General features: G+C 41.5%; 1 protein-coding gene across 2 annotated transcripts in view; it reads left to right on the top strand.

The window, feature by feature from the left end:
* The first annotated feature begins 3,746 nt into the window (after positions 1-3,746).
* The window catches only part of LOC124605365 (NAD-dependent protein deacetylase sirtuin-3-like), an 83,787-nt gene continuing 67,581 nt past the window's right edge, over positions 3,747-19,952 (top strand). For both annotated transcript variants that reach the window (XM_047136993.1, XM_047136994.1), the window contains exons 1-2: positions 3,747-3,939; positions 4,081-4,158. In XM_047136993.1, coding sequence (XP_046992949.1) covers positions 4,086-4,158 — 73 coding nt within the window. In that variant the 5' untranslated portion in view covers positions 3,747-3,939; positions 4,081-4,085. The remainder of the gene's footprint in view (positions 3,940-4,080; positions 4,159-19,952) is intronic.

Raw genomic sequence — 19,952 nt, 5'->3', positions numbered from 1 at the left:
GGACCACGAAGTGATTAATGTATCAAGATTCACAAAAATTAGGAATAAAGGATGCAAGTGACTCATGTGAGCCACTGCTTCACACAGTTCCAACTGTTTCGTGGCAGTCAGTGTACAAAAGCACATTAGTTGTTGCACTTACTTTGCATATTGTGTGTGTGGGCTTCAACTGCCCCATTGCCACCAGATACAAGGCATTGTTTATTAGTTTTTCTGCCACCAGTCTTTGCTTTGGGTCAGAAACATCCCTCATTTTGGCAGCTACCGATTTTATCAAAAGCTTCAAGTTTGTCTTTTTTCTTTTCCTTTCAAACCACAAGCAGGTAGTATCCCATAACCAAATGTAAGCCCAATAATAGTATTATTTTATTCTGATCCTGTTCACCCCATTTTTTTAAAAATGTGCATTCGTTCGAGCGAATAAAAATGAAATCAAGAAATATATTTAATACTCACCAAAAACAAAGGACCTGAATTCAGAACACAATTCTCGGTAGACGCACTGATTCTGATGATACACAATTCCCGAGCACACATCACTGTATACCAAGTTTTCGGAACATACATAAACATGGGAATCCCTGCCCATATTTTTACAGTGCTCTAAAAGCCAGGATAGCCCCTATTGAAACACAAAATCTTCGTGAATGTGTTCCTCAAGGGCAATACTGCCCACTGACGTGCTGGTTTCCATATTTTATTGCGATCCTGTGTAGTTTCTATTGTTTTAACCCATTACTGGCCAAAACTCTATCGGATCATTTTTTGCAAACTTTTATACATAAATACGTTACGTTGAGTGATTAATTGAATAAAAACTTGTTTTGAAAATTTTCAGTTTGTTTGAACAAAAACTACAGACTGTCCCATTTTTGGGACATTGGCCAAATGCGCTATCCAAATTCACAACCTTATTCTTCATGCATAATATTGTAAGAAACAACACAAACAATAAATAAAGAATGTTTTAATATTATCGAATGTCTATTCAGTATGAAATGAAGCAAAACACTTGTTGTGTGCACCAACATTGCACCTATCACAAACTTTTGTTGTTTATTTCTTGCAGTAAGCACATCTCTTCTGTGATTTACTTGGCACAATGAAATGATTTCCTGAATCTAGTCATACATCTGTGCTCACCTGTCCTCCCATAAATTTGCTTCCTTGTGGTCCTCTGCATTTTGATACTGATCCTGTTTTCTTTGATAGGTAAAACATCACTATTCTCCGTCGGACATCCAAAAGTGAGAGCTTCTCATTAGTGTTAGCTATTTGGTATGCACGCCACGTGTTTGCTAGGCAGATATCGATCTATCTATCACAGATATCTATCATCTGTGTGAATAATGGCCACCACCATTTCTTTGACCTTATCCTCGTCCTATAAAGTGATATCTGCTTGTGCAGTAGATCTACGCCACCCATATGGGCATTGTATTCTTCAATGAGATGTGGCATTGTAACAGATATTTCCTTTTTCTTTGCCTGTGAGTATCGTTTAGTAGAACTCAGAGGAGTAATAGTACTGTAATTTGTCACTACACATACTGGTTTGTTGTCACTCCATTTCACAACCAGAACTTCGTTCTCTTTGTCAAACATGTAGTCCTAGAATCCTTGTTCCTTTTCTTTTGCAATTCTTTTCGAGTCAATCAAAGGACATACATTAGTTCGGATCTCTCTCATTGTTCCTGCAGCTTTCAATTTACTCTTTCCGAGTGTGATCAGTGTGTCAACCCTGGTGAAAAAGTTGTCAAAGAAAAGCTTATAATTCGGATACTCTGATTCTGGAATCATGCTGGTTAGTTCATTTATTACCATTGCACCTAAAGGCTCCTGTTTGTTGTCAGTCTTGCCACAGTATGGTGAAAAATTATAAAGAAAGCCATTGGAACTTGTAAGACACCAAATTTTATATCCAAATTTGATAGGCTTTCCCCTCAGAAACATTTTAGCTGAATGTTTGCCATAATAACGTAATCATTTCATCAGTTGAGAGTTCTGAATGAAATATGACAAATCTACCAAATTCCTTTTTCTGCATTTCAAAGTACAACCTCAGTTTGTACATCTTGTCGTTTCTGTCTATTTTAGAGTTGTCATTGAGATGAATGAATTTCTTTATTTCCTGAAACCTATTTATTAACATGGAGTTGAAAACTAAAGGAACACCGACATCAGGAGCCTGTTCCCAGTACATATTCTCATGGGGAAGCTTATGATAACCACTTAGAAGTAGTATGCCAATAAATGATTTTTTCTCCTTTGGTTAGCAGAAAATTTAATTTGTTATGTTGGCAAGCATAGATTTCGCTTTGTTCAATAACAGTAGCCATTAGTTTTTCAGAAAAAAATCCTCAAACACCTGAGGCACTGTCTTATTCCCTAGACATTCCGCAACATAATGTTCGTTGCTCTTCCCTGGTTCACTAGTGTTTGTGGTACGTTGGTTGACATTTATACCACTTACATTTATATTTTTTTGTAGATAACGTACCACTTTCTGCTCCATCTACTAACGCTTTCCTTCTTTTGGCTTCTGGAGGTACAACTGTAGCATTAGCTTCATCTCGGCTGGTTATGAGCTCTAAAGTACCGGCTACATCTTGTACAACAGACTCATTGTTCAGTACATTTTCGTCAATGTCTTCTTCATCTGTTATTACATCTGCATCGGGTGGACTAATCGCCAATTCTACTTCACCATCTTCATCGTCACTCTCTTGATGGTCCTCTAGTTCTTCTAGAATTTCTTCAAGTGTAAGTCCACGCGGCATGTTTTTATCCTGTTGGAATCGTAAAATTGGAATAGAATATGAAAAAAAAGCAGATATACAGAATGTAAAATGCAATTCTTCTCTGTATAATACGTGTACACAAGAATAGGGCACATCAACAATAAATGATAGTGTAACATGCCATTGTCCCATTATTGGGACGCATAAAATATATCGATATTGCACTTACTTGAAAAAATCTTAAGTATACTTAGTCTTACACGGACATCCATATGTTCATAACAAACATGACAACTAAATCACAGCTCATTGTCGTCCAGGAACTACCAGCAGTGCTGCCAAGTGCGAGAACAAAAAATCGGCAAGTTTGTAGTTTTCCTGAAGTGAAGTACTTAGAAACAAGTTATTTATTTTACATTTACAGGCATTATAGAAGGTAGTTGAACCTACAGGTGCAACAATATAGGCTAAAAGCTCCACTGCTTACGTAGAAATAAGTAAAATATACGCGTCCCAAAAAAGGGACAATGGCCAGTAATGGGTTAAAGTTTTTCCATCAGAATTGATCTTATTCACCCCATTTACGATATCGTTAAGAAACGAAAATAAACGAAAAGGCAAGACATTCACGCTGTGCAGAGTGACTCGGACTGATGAATGCTTGTACAAGAGTCCTTGTTGTTGCTACACATGCTCAAGCATTTACACGTTTGAACCCTTGCACAAACATTCATAATCAAAATTCGATCAAGCTTTGAGCTGCATGCACAAGCCCGATGCTTGAGCAAATTTATCCTTTGCACACTCAAATATATTTGTGTACAAGTGTGATGGTGAAGCACGCTTGTGTGTTAGTTGCCGTATACGTCATTGCCATAGACCTTCTACAAACTAATATTTATTAAATGTCGGTTCATGATCAGCTGTCCTGAGAGATTTTAGATGCAAATTTGCAATCGTTTAGCCGTTTATCGATTTTCCCCTCAAAGATCACGTTTATAAAAACAAATATTCGAAGTAGCTAATGTACACTTGTGGTATACTACCAGTAAAACGCAGTGCCGCCAGTAGTGTGCACTAACAAAACAACTTAAAAGCTTAAAAACTGTCGTTGAACTTTGAAATAATCTGCTATTACGAAACATCCTAATATAAATGCGTGTTTGACCTTGGGATACAATTCCAATACAAATCAGCTGTATGTATATAATTTGTTTATTTACAAAAGCATATTACGTCTCATGCATAAATAAAGCAACAAATTAAATCTCAATAATTACTTATAGCAGTCGATTTGTAGGCCTAATGGCTGAATGTACGTCATGAACACTCTTTGCAGGTACGATGCGCCCGGTTTTACTACAATCTGCTTTTACTCAACGTTTGCTTAACCAAGGACAGCTTACGAGATGGAAAGGTACCATTGTTTTTCAGAACACTATAGCTGCATTTACACAACTGTTTCTTGTTCGGTGTTAGGCGCACGCCGGGGTATACCTTCTGAGAGTCTGCTGGAAGTGCGTAAAAGGTGTACTCAAATGACATGACTTTGTATGATACGGTATAAATACAGAAAAAAATCACAAAAACTTACAAAAGATAAAACATAAAAATAACTTAATGATGTTTTGGTACCATACTGTGTGTCAGTTTTGTATCACCACTCACAATGTCAATGTTTATGGTGAACAAGAAACTTTTGTCATATTAGATATAGTAGATCAATACTGATATAAAAGAAATAAATAAAAAAAAAACTTAATATGTGTTAGGATGGTTGGGAACTGATGTTGACAAAAGTAAGACCGTACAGATTGTATAATGCCATTAATGAAAATTTTATGGTCTTGTAACCATTTTTTCATTTATAACACAGAGCAGACCTGGATGAGAGAAATCATCAAACTGCAAATGACATTCCTGAAAGAGGTTTCACATTAAGGTGAAGACTCAATTCATGTGTAAAATTTGAAACCTTCTACAAGTACAATTTTAAAACTTTTAAGGGTGTTAATTTTGATCTTGGTCACTAACATGTTTTCTGTTGATCTGTATTTTTAATGAACCACCCGCAATTCCTCACATCTTCCGATAGTCATCAAAGGACATGTCAATACAAATAAAGATATGATCTCATCTGCACAAACATGCATAAAGTGGAATAGAGCAGTAAATTGGCTGTTACCTTTTTAATGTAACCATCCCACTGTTCACTTTAGTGACAAGTAAATTGTAGGAAACCAAAGTCTAGATAGCCGGATGAGTGTTTGAACACTGTGTCTCCCAAATGCAAATCCAGTGTCCTAATACAGCACCTATTCACTTGATATTATTTCTAGCAGACAATTAATGTCACATACATCTAGAGCAGGGGTCTCCAAACTTTTTAGTCTGCAGGCCACATTGACTCTTCTATGAAGTCATAAGGGCCAAGATCTATGTAGTGGGATCAAAGCACCCTAGCACTCCATGATCACCGTAATGTAAGATGAAATCGCAAAAATCTAAGGTTGTGGGAATAGCTAGCATTGAAACGAACTACGATTTTTATTTAATTACATAATTTTGATTGGTGGACGTACCTGACCCAAATTCTGGCTTATTTTATTCTGGCGAATTTCACTGACAAAAAAGTATGTCACTGCACATTCTTCACGAAAGCATCCTGCAAAGTTAACGAAATCTCAAAATCCGACAATGTCACAGTGTATTGGTCGCGATAGGCCTCGAAACTCAATTGTTGGCAGTATAGGTACCACCTCAAATATTTGGCGGGCCAGATACCGGGGATGTCCGGCCAGCTGACACGGGCCAGTAAGCTGGCCCTCGCGGGCCGGTTTCGGCCCACAGGCCGTAGTTTGGAGACCCCTGATCTAGAGACTACATATAGTTTATTTCAGCCACAAAAACAATTACTTTACTTACATTACTAAAACATGACAATTGTTCTGTTACTCGTCAAACCAAAGATACACAAACTCCTGGTAACACTACTTTGTTCCTGTCTTTATATTTTTTCATTTAGTTGTTTCATACATCTGAGAATGTTGCAGTCATTTCCAAAAGATTCACTTCAAGCTTAGACCATGCGCTTATTGTTTCTTTATTGCAAGGTGGGTTGTTAGCAAGGAAAGCTGCCCACCAAATTGGTATACACCGTAGCAATGTCATTTGTATATCTGACTGCTATTGAGAGACCAAAATAGTGAAGATCTGTCTCATATTGCTTGCTCACAATTAACAATACCAGCTGACGAAAATTTACCTACAAATAATTCCTCATAGGTGCTCCAAGGAGAACGCAGCAGCATTGCATTCAGCCTTTCTGAATGCAAGTGGGAACACAGCGTCAAACCAGACAGTCCATTACAGACATGAGCACAAATGCACTAAGCCTGAGTGGTGCAAAGAAGATGGGCAGGGGAAAATAAGGAATAGAACTCATTTCAGTAATGTGGTTGTCTTTCAAGATAATTCAGGAGCACACTGTGAAAACCTCAGGATTACCTTCTACCAGAGGGGTTGAATCCCAAATGGAATAGCCTGTAGTATCTGCTGACATTAACTGACTGAAGAAGTATGAAGCTGAAATTTGGCAAGCTTTGCCATAGTTGTGTGCACGATCCACATCTGCCAGCGAATGTTTAATGTGACTTGTTCCACATCCCTGAAGGCTCTCCTTCATGATGGGATTTCAACAGGCTGTGTAAATGTACGAGTTAATGTTAGAGGGATGAAGAGGAGAGACATAGTCTAAGAAAATGAGAGACTGTAAAGGAAGAGGGTAGGAATGCAGCACTAAAGAAATTTTACTCTGTTGTAGTTAGGGCTCATGGTGTACGGTACACAGTGATACAAGGGTGAGTGCTGGAGGCCCAAGATAAAATACGGAGGGTACAAAAAGTGGGGTAATATGGGTGATGATTCATAGACCCATAGATTGATATTGATACCCATCTGTTGTCAAATTTCACGAACATATTTTAAACTCAAATATAATGAAGTATCTCAAACATAATGACATTCTGCATACCAGACAGCATAAAAGTGCAATGTAAATATTATTCAGGGATTAGGCCTTAAGTCTGCTCTGTCTAGCTGACTGCTGCCTATGAGGCAGCATGAGGAGTGATCAAATGAGGTTCATCCCAGAAATAAAGAGCTTTCAGTTATACAAAATGAAAAACACAATATTTATTAGAAAAAACAGTTCTGTTATAGACATGAAGCTTCCTTCTCTTCTCTGCATAGTTACCATCTACATTTAAACGTTTGTCGTATCTGGTCATGAGCTTCAGAATTTCCATTTTATACTCTTGTACTGCCAGTTCATTAAGCTGGGTGGTCAATGAATTCTTAGGGAAAAGGTGGAAATTGCCAAGAGCAATGTCTAGCCAGTAGGGTTGACAATCAAAAATTTCCCACCTGAATTGATTCAGCAATTGTTAAGTTGCACCACCAGTGTGAGGACAGGCATTGTCATGAAGAAGCACAATTCCTCTAGAATGCATTCCTCACCTTGTGTTTTGAATGGCACACTGTAGTTTTCTTAGAGTCTCACAGCAATAATTTGCATTGATTGTAGTGCCTTATGGCATGAAATTCTCCAAAGAACTAGCTTAATGAACTGGTGACAGAAGAGAGCGTCGCAGGAATTCTGAAGTTCGTGGCCAGATAGAACAAATGTTTAAATGTAAGAAGGGATTATGTAGAGAAGTGGAGGAAGCTTCATTTATGTAACAGAGTTGCTTTTTCCAATGAATATTGTGTTTTTAATTTTGCATAACTAAACAACTTTTTTTTTTCCAGCCCTCTTACGATTGTGGGATGGGTGATCAACATGTTGTTGATCCCTCCGCGCATTATTGCCAGTAGATGAATCCTGAAGTCATTGCTTCTTGATTCAAACAGACCCTTAATTGGCATCATGAGGCAGAACGGACCATATTCCAGACCTCCCTACCCCAGAAAAATTAGAGGAGGTAGGTGGGAACTGAACCTGGTCCCTTCAGTGCTGAAGGTGGCGACACTTACCATTTAGCTACAGAGGTGGTGTTTCCCCACTTCAAACCTTCTGTATTTTATTTTGGACCTCCAACACTGAACCTCGAATCACTCTTTGCAGTACACCAACCAGTATAGATCTCATAAACATTTCCATTTCACCACACATCTTGTGCTTTTATCACATTACATCCCCAAATTCATGGAACAAGGCAGTAAGATAGATACAGTATCTCTTGACTTCCAAAAAGAATTTGATTCAGCATTCCACCAATGTTTATAAATAAAATTGTAAGCAAAAGGGGTATTAAACAAAGTTTGTGACTGGATTGAAGACTTTTTGGTGTGTGGGGGGAGGGAGGGGGGCACAGTATGCATTTTGGATGGAGAGTCATTGATAGACGTAGAAGCAACTTCAGGCATGCCCCAAGAAACTGAGCTAGAACACTTACTGTTCATGTTCTATGTTAATGACTTGACAGACAATATTAATAATAACCTCAAATGTTTTTCAGATAATGCAGTTCTACAGGGTGATTCATGAGGATATCCAAATATTTTAATATGTTATTCTAAAAGTAAAACTAAAGAAAAATGTTCATATAAACATGGGCCCACAAATGTTTAGTTACGGAGCTATGACTAATAAAAGATTTTGATTGAAATTTTGCAATTCACTAATAGGAAGCTATCACAAAACTGTATGATGTTAAAGAAAAGCATGATTTCCATTTATTTTGTTGTTATTGGTCTGGTGAATCTAATAAAACCTGTCCCAGAGTGCAATAGACAAAATTAAGAACAACCCTGTGAAACTGAAATGAGCAACAAAATCTGTTCATCACGTGCAGCTAAATGGAGACATTTTTGAACATTTATTGTGAATGTATTGTGAAATAGTATGTGCGCTGTACAACTTCCTTAACACTGAGCTTTGTTTTTTTCCGGTCTAAAATGAATTCAGGTGTGCTATGGTATTAATAAAAGCAGATTATCAAAAACAAATTATCTGACACATTTATACAATTCCAGTTATCATTATTACCATCGTTTTTCCAAAATTAAATTCTTTACAACTTCTTTTGAAAACTTTGTGCAACTGTCTGTTATTTATAAAACAAGCTGGGCCAAGTAGTTAATAAATGAAAAAAATTACGAAATTATGTCTTTGCTTCTCTGGATGTTCTGAAAACTACTGCAGCTACACGTCTGGGACATGTTTTATTAGATTCACCAGATGAATAACAACAACGTAAATGTAAATTGTGCTTTACTTTAACCTCATACAGTTCTGAGATGGCTTCACATTAGCAAAGTTGCTAAATATTTGTCAAAATCTTTTATTAGCCATAGCTCTGTAACTAAACATTTGTGGACCTATGTTTAATGAACTTTTTTCTTTAGTTTTACTTGTAGAATAACATGTTACAATATTTTCATATCTTTGTGAATAACCCTGTATAATGGTACACTATATGAAAAAAAGCTATGCTAATATTCGGTCAAATTTCAGAGTGGTCCAAAGATTTGTAACTTGCTTCAAATCTATTCACATACTCTACAAAGACTGTGAAGATCATGGGAGGTGTTCTTCCCATTCTTCCTCTTATTTGGGCTTCTCCCTGTTCTATTCATGAATGGAGCAGTTTGCATGCTGTAGTTAATCCTATCTTGTTGTCGTGATCCCTGTGGGAGCAGTACATGGGGGGTTGTAGTATATTCCTAGAGTCATCATTTAAAGCCAGTACTTGGAAGTTTGTAAGTATTCTTCCTCAGTATAGTTTGCATCAATCCTCAAGTGTCTGCCAGTTCAGTTTCGGCAGGATCTCTGTGAGACTCTCCCATGGGTCAAACATACCTGTGACAATTTGTGCTGCCCTTCTCTTTATACTATCAATATCCCCTGTTAGTCTTATTTGGTAGTATCCCACACACTTGAGCAGTATTCTAGGATGGATTGATGTTTAAGCAATCTCCTTTGTAGACTGATAGCATTTCCCTAATATACAATCAATAAACTTAGGCCAAGCACCGGCTTTACTTATGAATCTTTGACCTGCACTTCCTTCCAACTGCTGAGGAGAGTTTTTGTTTGAGTCATCTACTGTAGATTATAGTTAAAAGAGGGTTTAACTCGGCCACAAATTTGTCATAGAATCTGATAGGGGTGCCATCTTGTCATGGAGCTTTGTCCAGTTTTAGTAATTTCAGCTGTTTCTCAACACCATGATACTAATATCTGCAGAACTCATGTTTGCAATGTTTCGAGAATTAAATTTAGGCTGTACCCCTGGATTTTCATTTGTAAAGCAACATTTAAAAGCTGAGTTGAGCACTTTTGCTTTTACTTTGCTACTCTCAATTTCAGTCCCCTGTCTCATCCATGAGTATTTGGACACTAACTTTGGTGCATCATAGGCCAGGCCACCTGTGAAAGCACCCATGTTACATACCAGCTCTGCCACAACCACTGCACAGCGTTTTACATTGATATGACAACCAACCAGCTGTCAATGAGAATGTATGGCCACTGTCAAACTTGCCAAAAACAAGGTGGACCACCCAGTGGCACAACATGCAGTGGAGCATAACATGCAAGATTTCAATGGCTGGTTCACAACCCACGCCATCTGGATCCTCCACACAGCCACCAACTTTTCTGAGCTGCACAGAAGAAATCTGTCCTTACAGCACATCCTTCACTGCCATAACCTCATGCCTCCTGGTCTAAACCTAAGGTGTGTGTGTGTGTGTGTGTGTGTGTGTGTGAGAGAGAGAGAGAGAGAGAGAGAGAGAGAGAGAGAGAGTGTGTGTGTGTGTGTGTGTGTGTGTTTGTGTTTGTATGTGTCCACACACCATCCCTTTCCCATTACCACCATCCAATACATGTTGCTAGTTGTAAGCTGCCATCTCACACCCTAATCTGTGAAACTGCATGCTAAGCCATCTGCTACCTGCCCCCTCTACCTGCAACCCTAGATAGCCCATAAACAGCTCTCCACTCTCCCAAGAGCCGATAGGCACTTCCCCCTACTCCCTCTCTGCCTTCTGTCTCTTTCCATCCCTCACCCCACACCACCCCACCCTGCACCCCCAACTCACCACACTACACTCCCCGTGGGCCAGGAAAGAGCTGGCAGTCAAATGAGCACAATGTAAGAAGACAGGGGGGTGTGTGTGTGTGTGTGTGTGTGTGTGTGTGTGTGTGTGTGTGTGTGTGTGTGTGTGTGTGTGTGTGGTTTTCTCACACAGCTCCAGAAAGGAATTTCATTCCGATCTGCCAACTCGTGCAAATACCTGGATGTAGATGGAATGGATACATTGGCTCAGTCATTGGGAAAGCATGTGGAAGACTTGAATTCACTGATAGGATACTGGAAAAATACACTCACTCTACATGATCCACTACCTCTCATAGTGGTTCTACTATAATGGCATGCTAGATTATATGAATTTAGAGCTACACGTATAATTTCAGATCCCCTACACCAATTCCCGAAAACATAAATGCTATTACTGAGGTTAATACCTTTGGAAAATCTCTAAAGCAAGGGATTATGTATTAAGTTAGAAATGAGATTGTTATAACCTTTAATCACTAATAAAGTGCGTGGAGATACAAAAGTAGAAACACTCGCGGGTTACATGTTACTAACTCCGTATCTGTCACTCGACTGCCGGGCCGTGACATGCGGCCGGCGCCGTTCATAACCAGGTGGCGCTCCCGCACTCGGCCGAGCTGCGGAGCGCCTCTATCGCCATGTTCGCGTACTAACGTAGCGGCACTTTTGAATGTCGTGGCACTGTCACAACACTTTTCCCCCCTTGAAAAAAAACGCTCACTTTCGTGGAGACACGGACAGGGCGGAGACATCCATGGCCTCTTGGGAGGTCCCGAGAAGATCCCGCGGAGAAACACGAGAGTATGGTCGAAAATGTCCAGGACGGAAGCTGGCGCGTGGAACGTGCCTCCTGGACGAGATGATGGGTGAAAACTCCGGAGCAGCATCCATAGGTGTCGTGGACCTGGGGGTGTGCTCCAGCGAGATGGGTCCCGGAGAAGGCGGCGTCGCGACTGGGGCCGGTTCCGGCGTACTCGGAAGCGGTAGCGACGGCGGTGGCAACAACACGCCCGGAAGATCGGCAGCAGCGACAGGACTGGCTTCTCGGACTGGTGGAGACGAAAGAAGGGGCGGTGGTACCGGCGTGGCCACCACTCGTGGGCGCATCTGGTCGTAATGGTGAACAACCATGCCGCCGTCCGTACATATTTCACAAAGCCGGCGGCCGCGAAGAGCCTGGACCACCCCTGGAATCCATTTAGGGCGAGATCCATACCCCCGTGCCCACACGTCGGCGCCCACCGGGTATTTTCCCGCACTAGGGGACACAGTACAAGGCCTGACAGGGTGAAGCAGATGCAGTAGGGTGCGCGGTTGGCGGCCATGCAAGAGTTCAGCAGGGCTGCGATCACCCAGAGGCGTGAAGCGATAAGAACTCAGAAATTGCAACAGAGCGTCATCTGTGGAAAAATCACTAAGGAATTTTTTCATTTGGCTTTTGAAAGTGCGGACAAGGCGCTCGACCTCCCCATTCGATTGCGGATGGAAGGGCGGTGCTGTAACATGATGAATCCCTTGTCCAGTACAAAAATCACGGAAGGCCTGCGAAGAGAACTGAGGGCCATTGTCCATGACAATCGTGGATGGAAGACCTTCTAGCGCAAAGATTTTTGACAAAGCCATCGTCGTCGCCGCAGTGGTGGGCGACGGACAGCGAACAACAAACGGAAACTTCGAGAAGGCGTCAATCAACAGTAGCCAATAAGTGCCGAGGAAGGGGCCGGCAAAGTCAGCGTGCACCCGTTCCCACGGCTGCGCCGGATCAGGCCACGGAGAGGGCAGAGTACGAGGCGCAGCCAGTTGTTGAACACACTGAGCACACGCAGCGACCATGTGGGCGATGTCCGAATCGATACCGGGCCAATAAACGTGCCTGCGGGGCAGGGACTTAGTCCGAGAAATCCCCCAGTGGCCCTCATGCAATAGTTTGAGAACAGCTTTGCGAAGAGAGGCGGGCACCACAACCCGTGGAGATGCGCCATCCGTGGCCAGAACAACAACACCCTCACGAACAGACAGACGAAGGCGCAAGGCATGGTAGTTGCGAAGGGGATCCGACGCCCGGCCCGTGGTCCTGTCCGGCCAACCCCGCTGAACAAAACCAATCACCTGACGCAGGACCGGATCCCGCGCAGTAGCCGACGCGACCTGCGAACCTGTAAGTGGAAAACCCTCGACCGCACGACGTTCTTCCTCATCAATGTGGAAACAGAGGAGTTCATCGCGATCGAAAACCGGGTCGGGGCCCATCGGCCAACGCGTCAGCGTTGGCGTGCTGGGCCGTGGGGCGATAGTGAATCTCATAGTGAAAACGAGACAAGTATAAGGCCCAACGTTGCAGGCGGTGAGCTGCCTTATCCGGAAGCGACGCCGAGGGGCTGAACAGAGAGACCAGCGGCTTGTGGTCGGTGATGAGGTGAAACTTAGAACCATACAAAAAAACGCTGAACTTTTTCAGAGCATAAACGATAGCGAGCGCCTCCTTTTCTATTTGAGAGTAACGCCGTTGGGCATCGTTGAGGGTCTTGGAAGCGTAGGCGATGGATCGTTCCGACCCATCCTCATACCGATGGGCGAGAACAGCCCCTAGGCCATACTGTGACGCGTCAGTCGCCAGAACCAAGTGCTGACCCGGACAGAATGTGGCAAGACAAGGCGCCGACTGCAATTGAGCCTTCAGGCGGACAAAAGCCTGCTCACACTCGGCGGACCAACAGAAAGGAACGTTTTTGCGTAACAGCTGATGCAGAGGATGAGCCACCGCCGCCGCGGAGGGAATGAATTTGTGATAATAAGCAACCTTGCCTAGAAACGCCTGAAGTTCTTTGACCGTAGACGGCCGGGGTAGAGCGGTAATGGCCGCAACGTGCTGTCGTAGAGGACGTATACCCTCACGGGACAAGTGGAAACCAAGATACACAATGGAGGGTTGGAAGAACTGAGACTTGTCCAGATTGCACTTCAACCCTGCTGAATGCAGAACCCGAAACAGTGAACGCAAATTGCGAAGGTGCTCCTCAGTGGAGGCCCCCGTGACAACAATGTCATCCAGGTAGTTGATGCAGCCGGGAACGGAAGCCGTGAGCTGTTCCAAAAACCGCTGAAAAATGGCCGGCGCGCTAGCGACGCCAAATGGTAACCGCTGGTACTGATACAACCCACAAGGAGTGTTGATGACGAGAAATTCCTTGGAAGATGCATCCAGCGGCAACTGATGGTACGCCTCCGATAAGTCAAGTTTGGAAAAGAACTGGCCCCCAGCGAGCTTGGTAAATAACTCCTCAGGAGGGGAAGAGGATAAGTGTCAATGAGGCTTTGAGCATTGACAGTGGCTTTAAAATCACCACACAATCGCAGACTCCCGTTTGGTTTAGAAACCACCACGACGGGCGATGCCCATTCGCTGGAGGTAACAGGAAGGAGAATCCCCGAAGCTGTTAACCTGTCTATCTCAGCTTTGACAGGCGCACGCAACGCCATCGGAATAGGGCGTGCCCGGAAAAACTTAGGGCGAGCCGTAGGTTTAAGAGTAATGTGGGCTTCAAAATCCTTGGCCCGACCCAGACCCGCAGAGAACACGGACGAAAATTCAGAACACAAACCATCCAGCTGTTGATACGGAATGTCCTCAGATATGAGGTGCACATCATCATCAATGGAAAACCCGAACAACTGGAAAGCATCATAACCGAACAGGTTTTCAGTGCCCGCATGATCCACCACATAAAACGTGAGGGGCCGAACAACAGACTTGTAGGCAGTGGAAGCATCAAACTGGCCAACGATAGGAATTTTCTGCTTATTATAAGTTCGTAGATTTCGCGTAACTGGAGACAAGGAAGGGGAGCCTAACTCCAAATACGTGCGAGAATTAATGAGAGTTACTGCAGAGCCAGTGTCCACTTGCATGCGAATGTCTTTATCCAGAACACGAACAGTAACAAACAACTTATTCGTTTGAGAAAGCACACAGTTAACATCCATGTCCGATGCCTCGTCCTCGTCGACAGGAACTTTAGGGGACTGACACACAGAAGCAATGTGGCCTTTTTTCCTACATGAATTACACGTGGCCCAACGTTTTGGACACGCGGCTCTGTCATGCTGTACGAAACAACGTGGACAAGAAGGAAGGGCGGAACGAGCCTGCTTCTGTGGGTGCTGTTTTCGCTGCGAGCGTGGCGGCCCAACGCGACGTTGTTGACGCGAGTGCACCGCCGCCACATCGTCGTTTTCCTGTGAAACAGGCACATTGTCTGCGTCGAAAGTGGTGTGTACAGCGCCTACATCACACCACGCGTCTATTTGCGCACCAGCAGCGTGAGACACTTCAAACGATTGAGCGATGCTGAGAACTTCCGACAACGACGGGTTTGGCAATTGTAAGGCACGTTGCCGAACTTCTTTATCAGGAGCAAGCCGTAAAATAGCGTCCCGAACCATTGAATCAGCGTAAGACTCATGATGAGTGTCCGTGACAAACTGACATTTCCGACTCAGACCGTGTAGTTCCGCCGCCCAAGCCCGGTAAGATTGATGGGGCTGTTTACGACACCGGTAGAAAGCCACGCGGGCGGCAACGACATGGGTGTTTTTTCGGTAATAGTTAGACAATAAGTCACACATTTCTTGGAAGGACAGAGAGGCAGGTTCCCGCAGAGGGGCTAACTGAGATAACAGCTGATAGATCCGTGGGGAAATCCAAGATAGAAATAACGACTTACACATAGGAGCGTCGACAACACCGAAAGCCAAGAAGTGTTGCCGCAAACGCTTCTCATAATCCTCCCAGTCTTCAGCGGCCTCGTCATAAGGAGGAAACGGAGGCGGAGAAGAGGAAGACAGACAATGAGTAAGCGACGTCGACAACGCCTGAATAGAAGCCGTCAGCTGTGTTTGTTGCGCCTGAATAGCAGCCGTCAGCTGTGTTTGTTGTTCAATAAGCGCTTGCATAAGCTGTTCCATGTCTGCCCCGACACGAACACACAAGTCCACAACGCAGGGGAAAAAAAAATATCCGACCTCGTCGCCAAAAAGTGTTATAACCTTTAATCACTAATAAAGTGCGTGGAGATACAAAAGTAGAAACACTCACGGGTTACATGTTACTAACTCCGTATCTGTCACTCGACTGCCGGGCCGTGACATGCGGCCGGCACCGTTCATAACCAGGTGGCGCTCCCGCGCTCGGCCGAGTTGCGGAGCGCCTCTATCGCCGTGTTCGCGTACTAACGTAGCGGCACTTTTGAATGTCGTGGCACTGTCACAACAGAGATCATTTCATTAAGTGAAGAAAAACATGTACAAATATCAACTCTAGGGATAAGAGAGCCACATATGTTCCAAAGACTAACTATACTATGTATTTATCACTCTCCCAGTAGTGACATAGATACATTCATAGCAAAACTAATCCAAGTATTTGACATAGTTACTAATCGTAAGGGCAAAATTCTCATTTGTGGACATTTAAGCATCAACACATTGAACCCAGGTGGGTTCTGCAACACATTTTTGAACATTATGTGCAGCTATAGAATATCACCATTGATTAACACAGCCACAAGGGTAACTAAGCATTCAGCATATGCTAACTGGCTTGGAGGGAAAAAAAAATTATGTTGTTGTAGGTAACCTGAGCCTTTCAGATCATTCCAGTCAGCTCTTAAAATTGAACATAGCTCTAGAAAACAAAACTAAAATACTCACATATAGCTGGGTCTTCTCTAAGCAAAAAAGGATTGAATTTACCATGAAAATGAACAATGAAACATGGGAAGAAGTGTACATGAAGACTAGTACAGATAGGAAGTTTTCAAAGTTTCTATTGAAATTTAAATGCTGGTTCAAAGAAGTGTTCCCAAAACTACAAGAAGTCACTAAAATATAAAACAAAAGTAACTGGGTGACCAATGGGATTTAAAAAATGCTACCAAGAATACAAAACATATATAAAAAAGTTTTAGTAACAGCAAAAAGGCCTCAAAATTATAAAATTGTAGAAAAGACTGAAAACAAAATAAAAGCACCCTGGAATGCCACCAAACAGGAGACAAATAGAAAAAAGACAAAACATGTAAACATACAATTACAACACAATGGCACCACAATACATGATCCCAAGAAAATTGCAAACTTTGCAAATCAGTATTTCAGCAACATAGCTACCAAGCTGCTAATCAAATTTTCACTGACATTAATAAGTGGTTTAAAGCTAATTCACTGTCATTAAACTTTGAGAAGACCCACTATATGCAGTTCAGAACCTGTAAGAGATTTCCTTCCAGCATGTGTATAACATATGAAGACATGCAGTTCGAAGAGGTGGACAGTGTTAAATTTCTCAGATTACAACTCAATAATAAATTCAGTTGGGAAGGGCATACCAGAGAATTGCTTAAGTGCCTAAACAAGTCTGTATTTGCCATGAGAATGACATCAGATGTAGGAGATATAAATTTAAAAAAATTTTCATACTTTGCTTACTTTCATTCTGTTATATCACATGGGATCATATTCTGGGGCAACTCATTAAACCGAGCAAAAGTTTTTAGGGTGCAAAAGTGTGTGATAAGAATCATTTGTGGTGTAAATTCAAGAACATCATGTAGAAACCTGTTCAAGGAACCCTGTATTCTAACCAGTGCTTCTCAGTATATTTATTCCTTAATGAAATTTGTTGCAAGTAATACAGCTCTATTTTCAGCCAATAGCATAGTATCAATACTAGGAATAAGAACAACCTACATAAAGATCTAAAACCACTTACCTTGGTCCAAAAAGGGGTCCAATATTCAGGAACGCACATTTTCAATAAATTGCCAGCAACCATTAAAAGCTTGGTTTCAGATAAAGCACAGTTTAAACAGAGTTTGAAAAACTTTGTGATAGGCAACTCCGTCTACTCCTTTGATGTATATCTTAACAGAGACTGTTAAGCCAGCTTAAGTAAAAATATCTGTTAGATTTCTGTTTTGACAGCAGATTAGGTATTTTGTGTATGATAAATTTATTCTTACAGCATGTTAATTCTGTAAATATTAGCTGTTCCAGTTTACCGCATTGTATTCACCTATTTCAACAATCTCCTGACAAATGATCAGGGTAGTAATATTATATTCAAATGTTTTATGTTATATTTTCTGACATGTTCCACACCCATGTGAATCATCTAATTTTTTGCATCGTGGAACAAAAACTGAATCAAATCTTATCTGCAGGGTAATCTAACACAAATTTGACAAAATACAGCCTGTACATACACTGAACTATTTTCCAAACACAATAATGCTGCGACCCACCACTTCAGTACCAATAAGCCATGTTGTTTGGAACCTGAAAAATAAAAGCTCAACAGGTATAGGTGAAGTGCCTGTGTGCTTGCTGACTTTACTGTATAGACAGTATCAAAGATCCTTTAGCACACATCATAAGTGAATCATTCTACCACAAGTTGCTTCCCAGAGGCACTAAAGCATGCAAAGATCCTGCCCCCACATAAGAAAGAAGACCCCGAAAATATAGATACCCATCTCTGTACTCTCACCATTTTCAAGAGTGATGGAAAACGTAATGAAAATGAGACTCTTGTGGAGTACCAAACAAAGTACAATCTTCTGTATAAAGATCAGTTTGGGTTCAGGCCTGGTAAAAGCACATGATCAGCTATAGCTTATTTTACAAATGTTATTCTGGAAGCATTAGATAAAGATGATCATATAACAGGCAACTTCCTTGACCACACAATTCTGTTAAATAAACTGGAAGGTTGAAGTAAAAGAGGGGTAGCCAATAAGTGCTTTCGTTCATACCTAAAAAACAGGGTGCCACAGGTAGAGAGCTCGCAAATAAACTCCAGTCATACCATGAAACACCTTTCGGACCCAGAATACATCAATATTGGAGTCCTACAAGGAAACGTGCTTGGTCCAATACCCTTGATATATATCAGTGATTTTCCCCAGAGCGTCAAACAAGGTAGAACAGTATTGCTTGCTAATCAGTGAAACATCACCAAGTGTACTAAATGGCAAAGCTGAAGAAACACTCTTGCATGCATGCAGATGGGTAGACAACAACAAATTAACTTTAAATCTAAAGAAAACCAACAGTATTAGTTTCTACATAAGCAGAAAACCTACAAATAATTTTTTAAAACTGAAATATGAGGTCATAGAATGTATATCAGAAACAAAATTTCTAGGGTTGCATGTTGATGCACAACTAAAATGGACTGATCGTGTTATTGCCCTAAGGAAACGAATAGCTTCAATATGCCCTGCTCTTAGAATAATAAATTCAGTGTGTAGTAGCTCAAGCACCAGAACAACATATTTTGCATATGTTCATTCTGTGATGAGTTATGGGAAAATGTTCTGGGCAACAAATGAGCAGACCAGACAAACAATCTTTAAGCTACAAAAAAGGACTGTATGAATTATGACAAAAAGTAGCGAGAGAACTCACTGCACTTAGTTGTTTAAATCTATGGGAATCTTGACTGTTCCAAGTGAGTACATTTTGCCAATAGTGATCTACATTAAAAAGAACGTTGATCAGTACTCAACAAACAGGTCTGTGCACAGATCCAGCCACCACTTACATCTCAATAGAAAAAAAGAAAGTATTTGTTTGGAAAGTGTTTTTGTTCCATAAAGAATTACCTAAAAAGATGTGTAAATTTTGGACAATTTTGGTAATGATTAATTGCTGCAATTAAGAGCCATTTTACAATATGTTCAATAGAACAGTGAAATTAAATGTCAAATGGGTAACTTAGTAAGACAAGATATGTACGTATGTATCTGTGTGTGGAATTGTGTACTTTTATTTCTCTGTATTTTATGAATTTATGTGTTGACAACATCCATACAGTTTACATTGTTTACAGATAGGTAAATGAATAAAATAAGTAAATAGCTTCTTTATTCTGTGTGTCACTTCCTCCATCCATCACAATACCTCACCCCAGACCATTCACAGCACTGGGATGATGTGACTGTTTATACATATTAATGTGCTCTGAGGAGAAACATAACTTCATGAGCTGAGAGGTAAAAGTTTGCATGAGGCCATCAACATATTC

Source organism: Schistocerca americana, chromosome 3, assembly GCF_021461395.2.
Source record: "Schistocerca americana isolate TAMUIC-IGC-003095 chromosome 3, iqSchAmer2.1, whole genome shotgun sequence".
Classification (NCBI taxonomy): Eukaryota; Metazoa; Arthropoda; class Insecta; order Orthoptera; family Acrididae; genus Schistocerca; species Schistocerca americana.
Note: the sequence above shows the minus strand (reverse complement) of the source record. Positions and strands in the feature narration are given on the sequence as shown.